This window comes from Arachis hypogaea, chromosome 16, assembly GCF_003086295.3.
Source record: "Arachis hypogaea cultivar Tifrunner chromosome 16, arahy.Tifrunner.gnm2.J5K5, whole genome shotgun sequence".
In the NCBI taxonomy this organism is placed as follows: domain Eukaryota; kingdom Viridiplantae; phylum Streptophyta; class Magnoliopsida; order Fabales; family Fabaceae; genus Arachis; species Arachis hypogaea.
The window spans coordinates 128,073,967-128,080,718 of NC_092051.1; the positions used below are offsets into that span (position 1 = coordinate 128,073,967).

The 6,752-nt window shown below is 35.8% G+C and overlaps 1 protein-coding gene across 1 annotated transcript; it reads right to left on the reverse strand.

The window, feature by feature from the left end:
* Window positions 1-3,322: 3,322 nt before the first annotated feature.
* On the reverse strand, window positions 3,323-6,336 carry LOC112754942 (protein FAR1-RELATED SEQUENCE 5-like). The gene is made up of 2 exons (XM_025802773.3): window positions 3,848-6,336; window positions 3,323-3,760 (listed from the first exon to the last, which is right to left on the reverse strand). The coding sequence occupies exon 1, from the start codon at window positions 6,218-6,220 to the stop codon at window positions 4,256-4,258; it is 1,965 nt and encodes a 654-aa protein (XP_025658558.2). The 5' UTR covers window positions 6,221-6,336; the 3' UTR covers window positions 3,323-3,760; window positions 3,848-4,255.
* Between the last annotated feature and the right edge of the window lie 416 nt (window positions 6,337-6,752).

Here is a 6,752-nt window from a genome sequence, read left to right on the forward strand (position 1 = left end):
TTTAATTTTAGTTCTCTCTGTGGCTAACGTGTTGGCTTTATGTTAGAGAGGATTTGATTCATATTCACGATACAACTGCAACTAGAAAAGATCTGTTCTGTCTCGTACCTGGAAAGCAAGTGTCTGAACTGGTAATAAAGCTGATGGCATTGAAGGTAACATCAAATATTAGCATGACCAAATTAAAAAATGTTTGGTCCCTTCCACCATCATTTGCGATAAGTCAAAATCTTGATTTTCTGGATATTAATTAAGTAAAATAAATAACCATTGTGCTCAAACATTCCCATGATGATGTTACGTTACATATGGAAGATCATGACCTACTAGAAAAATATGCACATTATATGCCACCAACCCGTGACCTTCAATTTGTAAGTTCTCATTAATTATTGGAATATTTTTATTATAATAAAAAGTACTCAAACTTGTACTTATACATATTACATCGTATTTGTTATACAGATATATGTCCCAATCAAGGATAATGATCACTGGTATCTAATGGTAATGAGCATCCCTGAAAAAATACTTTATCATTTAGACTCTCACTGTAAGGTTGAAGATGATGAACCACGCAAGCATCATATTAGAAATATAGTAAGTTCTCCTACTATAGAAACAAATTTAATAATAACATTACCTCGAATAATAAAGCACACTATTCTTATTACAGGGAGTGGCTCTTTCTGAAATAATATTTTCAGAGAAGTATGTAAAATGTGGTATACAAGAAATAGTGAGTTTTGAGGGTTGGGAAGTCCATAAAGCAATAGGTATTCCTAGGTGCTCAAATAGGTAATTATTCAAATTGTTGGTTATTTAATTTAATATTATATATATACTATTTTCGACTTCCTTATGTTGTATTGCATGATGCGTTTTCACACAGCAATGATTCAGCTGTATGGGTTATGCAGTGGATGGATGTACAACAGGAATTTACTCCTGTGGTCCCTCCAAAGGTAACTTTTAACATAGACAATTTCCCTCTTTAATTACACTAATACATGTGTTAACGTTTGGTAAAATAAATTACAGATGCATGAGGAAAGGAGTAGAATGTATTTAGCATTGGATTTCGTCACCGGAGATTGGAATAAGATACGGTCAGATGTTAACGAGAGGTTTCAATTATGGTGGCTTATGATACACCCATAACATCTTTATTTAAATTGAAAAGAATTATTTATGTCTTCTTATTAGACTTACTAAAATAGACGCATTTATTTATTAGATATTTTTTATTACTCTTGTTGTGTATTACCTTTTCCTTCTCCTGTTAAGAACTTATAAAAAGAATTGGAATGCTTTAGCTATTTTTTTCTTTTTTATATTTATCTTCCAGCGTTAATTTTATTGAAAGCACCTTTAGACATGCACCAAATTCATTGGGCTGATGCCCTTGTTATAGGATTTGAGAATAATAAAAGCTATTAAATAAATTTCTCTTATCAAAGTTGTTAACACTTTAATGAGTTGCATTGCAACACTGGTACTTGATTGTGTATTAAGAGAATGATGCGATTGCTTTCAAGTGCGCGGTTGTACTTATAATGCAAGAAACGTAGAGGCAAAAATATAAAAATTAACATCACAATCACAAGTAGTTCGGATTCTGGAATTAACAAGTTTATCACAATAAAAATTGTATATGAAGTCTCAACAACAGCAGCACATGCTGGAATTATAGTGCTTGCAGCATACTCGCTAGCAGATAATGGTTGCTGACCCCAAAACAATGCAGCATCCTGCAATATGTGATTAACCAGGGGGTAAATATTGCCACTTTTGACTTGTCATTGAAATAAAAATTTATTACAAAGCCTAGGTCTTAGACTTGGGCTTTCCATTTTTCTGACATCATGATCTGCAACCCAAGATTCCAGCACAACTGCTTCAAAAACAAGGTTGCATTGATACACTGCTAAAAATACTAGTGTTATAGAATAGAGTCATGTTCCATTAAAGTTTACTAGTAAGTTTTTTAATTTTTATATAATAGCTTTTTCCAAGCTCTTCTGTTATTGAAAAATTAATCTAAAAGAAATGGGGAAAAGGTTTAAACCTTAAGGGATAAATTACTATAATATTTAAATTGAATATTCTCATCCCTCTAATATTTTTGTGAATAAAAAGCATAAAATAATGAAATTTTGTTTTAGCTAAATTTTAGTTTATTCTATTAGCCTCCACAACTTTAACAAGGTATTTAAAAACAGCACCGAAACTTTATCACAAATTTAAGTCTAGAAATAAATCCACTATTTTATATAGACTGTCAAACTAGAAGTACTAGATATGATATCATATATGCTAGTATAACCCATCAAAACTGAAAGTCAAAGACATACTACAACAGCAACAAATGTCTATGATAGAATACTCAAGAACAAACCTAACATGAAACAACTAAACATACTAAGGTAACAACTTCTGCATCCAATTCCATAACTTCCCCCCCTAAAATGTCATCTAGTAGTTTTGTGAATAGTCAAAGCTCAACGGCTGTTGACCAAACGGAGCCTGCAATACAGATACAAATCCTTATGAGATGAATCATGATACAAAATTAATAAAAGTATATATTGTGAAAATATAAAAGTGAAAACAAGATTCCTTAACACTTGTCAGGGAAGCAGGATTCAATCAAAGTGAAGTAGTGCATTATCATGAAAACCACAAATTTTGAAGATAAGCACAACTGTTTGGGATGGAAAGATGTCAATACATCACACAATTTGAATAAACGACACAAGAAGTTGGATAATCAAAATGGCCTGAAGTCCAAATCTTTGAGTGGTATGTTATCAAAGAAGTCTATCCAAAAATGACACAATTACCATGCATGAGAACATTGCAAATTGCAAACCCAACAAGTCTATCCAACAAGCTAATTTAAACAACCAAGAGCCAATTAAACCTATGATCTTTACTTTTTCCCTCCTTTTTTAAAGAAGATTCAATTTATTTCTAACATGTATCGGTATTTTAAAGTTAGTACAGAAACATTTGTGTAAACCAAGTAATTGAATTGAGTAAATTAAACTGTGGCTTACCTGGAAAACAACATGCCTAAATTGGTCATATGAATGTGCATACATCATTGCAGCACTTGGCCATTGTACATAGGCAACATCCCTAGCTGTCTGATTTAATCCATCAAATAATAGCTCATTCATTTACTAGAAAACACAAAATCCAGCAGCAAACCACCCAACGCCTGTTACTTTTAAGTCATCTGCTTACAAGATGATAAAGTTTTGATCTAAGAAAACATCATTTCAACTACTCAATCTAAAATTCAAATAAAACCAGTAACAGCAAAAAGTACCCCATGTACCTTAGCCAGAAGGCAAAGAATCGGTTAACATTGTTGCACATATATATACACACACTAGAAAGCAAATCAAAATCAAGTTCCATTTATTTTGACAGATCATCGGGGATATGATCTCCAGATATATCAACCAAGATACCTTTTTCTTTTTTCATTTCTATGATGGAATAAAAAAGCAAATGCTTCACATTTCTATGATGCCATAACAAGAGTACAAACCTCAACCTTTAGTTATAAACACGAACAACATCAACCATCGCAAAAGCTGAATTCGAATAAGATTAAATATTACAAAAATAAATTAAAAATTACACCAATTCCAAATCAACTAAAAATTAGAGGATACCAGAAACTTAAAGCATTAACCATACCTTATTACAGCACTTCATTGCTACTGTAGGAAGCACTCTCATCATATACCTATAATATCAGCAATATAATATCATTAGTACTAGCTAATAAGCAGCAAATAAAACTTTGTCATACCTCATTGGTAAAGATACTTACCAATGAGTCATCTTCAATGTTCATGTGGTCATCCGAGTCATTATCAAATGTGTCATTTCCAAGGCCTTCTGACTGTGAGATGCCACGACGAACACGACAAGTTGTTCGATTGTGGCCCTCCATGCCACACTGTCCACATCGATGTTTTCTTTTATTGGACTCTGAAGCCCCCCCTTTTGTCCTACATTTTCTTGGGTCCCTTGGCATGCTATGTCCGAGATCATTGGTTGCGAGCCCAGCTCCAAAAGCATCCACTTGCACACCATCTCTTACACTATCTGCATCATTGACCCCCCCTTTTTGTGCAGCATCTTCCTCCTTAAATTGATTCAACAAATTCATAGCCATTTCCCGTGTAAAGATAAATCTCTCATTATCTCGGCAAGCAAAGTTGGCTAGTTGTATAAATCAATCCATCAAACAACCGTATTGACTTAGCATCAAAGAATCCCAATGAAGCCCGACCGCATTTTGCAAACCCACTTTGGCAGTCTTGGTCCACCGAGGCAAGACTAACGACCTTGGCAACTCCTCTATATCTTCATGCACCAAGACGCAAACTATGTGTTCACAAGGTATGCCAAATGATTCCATTCTCATACATGAACAATTGAATTCCATCTCAATGTCACAACAGAATACACGCCACATCTCATTTGGCGTTTGGTCCAAACCGATAGAGTAAATCACATAAGAGCCAGTTTGCCTCATATTTATTACCTTCATTGATGCAGCCCGTACAAGGATTGGTTGGAACATATGAAATATTGATAGGGTGTAAATATTGGCAGCACTCCTCTCTAACTGTTGAAAACAGGTTTGCATACTGGGTCTCCCATTCACAGAGGCGAGGTCAGCCTGGACCTCTTTCCACCTTATATGGTCGACACAACGATTAAAGTGTTGAATGAACTCAACCAGATTGTACCTTGAGTTGACATACTTTGCAATGATCGAGTTTAATCCCTCGCACCGAGAAGTAGTCCGAAAACCAGCAAAAAACTTCCCTCTTATATGTGCAGTTGCCCATGAATGTCTCTTTTTATACATATCTAGGACCCAATTCTTGTTTTCGACACCAAATCCCTCAACCATTTCAAACCACTTTTGACGAAATACATCAATTTCATAGTCGCCTAGCATACACTTTCTAAACATGGAGGTAAACTGGGGCTTGCCAATGTTACTTGTTGCGTTGCGAATCAGATGCCATGCACATAATCTATGATGTGCATTAGGAAACTCTTTCTCAATGGCGAACTTCATTGATAGATCACCATCCGTGATCACCGAAACAGGTGCTTTCCCATTCATTGCCACCTTCAATTGTTGTAGCAACCACCTGTATGTGTCTTTTTCCTCATCGCAAATTAAAGCAGCAGCAAAGATAATTGTTTGATTGTGATGATTGACATCAGAAAATACCACCAGTGGACACATATATTTATTCCTCTTATAGGTAGCATCAAAAGCCAGCACATCGCCAAATAATGAGTAGTCTGCCTTGCTGAGACCATCGCACCAGAATAAATTGCGCAAAGTACCATCGGCATCCATGTGATGATTAAAATAGAGAGAAGGGTCATTTGTTGCTTGATCTTCTAGATACTTCAAAGCTGCATATGCATCACCGGGTAATTGGCGCCTCTGCTTTGCTATTTTATTGTACATGTCCCTTTGCGTGAAAGAGAGATACTCGTAGCCACATGCCTGATTTGCTAATGCCCGATATATCTGCCCAACACTAATCCCACCATTTTTCATGTTAACCATGTGGCCAATATCAGCCTCGGACATGAATCTATGCCCAGGGAGCAATCCAGTCAACCGAGGATCCAGAAGCGGATGATTGTGTTCATCAGAAAAATAAGAAATAAACCAACGACCGCTAGGTGCATCTACATGAATCTCCATCATTGCACTGCAGCCACACCTTGTCTCGGGAGTAGGTTTTCTCTTAAGGTTTCCAATGCCGTAATTATTTGGCGGTCTAAATCCTTCACGATGACATACAAAATTCCTCAACTTAAGTGCGCCCGCACGACTCTTCCTAGTCCTGTTCTTCCGAGCACTAAAGCCTCTTGTCTTTGCATATCTATTGTAGAACTCAAATGCAATGTCGACATCAGAAAAGTGAAAATGACATACATCTTCATCCCTGGTGTTCCAAAATTCAATCATCCCAATGTCTTCAAGTGAGTCAATGTTATACCCTTCATCGAAGCCGTGATAATCGAACATTGGTTCCACATTTGTGTCATCCTCATCCATATAATCCACGTCAACTTCCTCATATTTTTCTTTCTCCTGCTCATATTGATCATATGATGTATGCTCGCTATTAACCCCTTCGTGAGAAAATTCTTGACCCATAACTTCCTAAACACCAAAACATAGGCCTTCTAAAATATATTTACACCCTTCCACCACCTTCTAAATTTGACAAAGAATGTTGCTCTGTCACTTTGCTATATCATTTAATGGGAAAATGAATTAGAGAACATCAACAACTTCGGTTTTTCTTTTCATGTGCTAATAACTAAAACATAAACTCAAATCAAAAGCTAAAAAGTTCATAGTAAATGTTCCACTTCTCTTTGTAATAAAAAGGAGCAATATTGAAGGCTTGACTGTTGATCCCCCACAGCAACCCAGAGTTTGAATGACCAGTTTCCTTTCTCTACACATTTGTTCTTACATAACATAGGATAATAAAAAATAATCGAAATTCAGAAGGCATTAACATGAAGCAGCAAAATACAAGTTTAATTCTTATCAAGTGACTAAAAACCACAACAAAACAAAAAAAGTAGGCAGTGCAATTCCACCAAAAAAAAGTAGGCAGTACAATTCCCCCTTCTGCTTCGTTCCACCCGTTCCTCTTCGCTTCCGTTGAGCTCGAAGA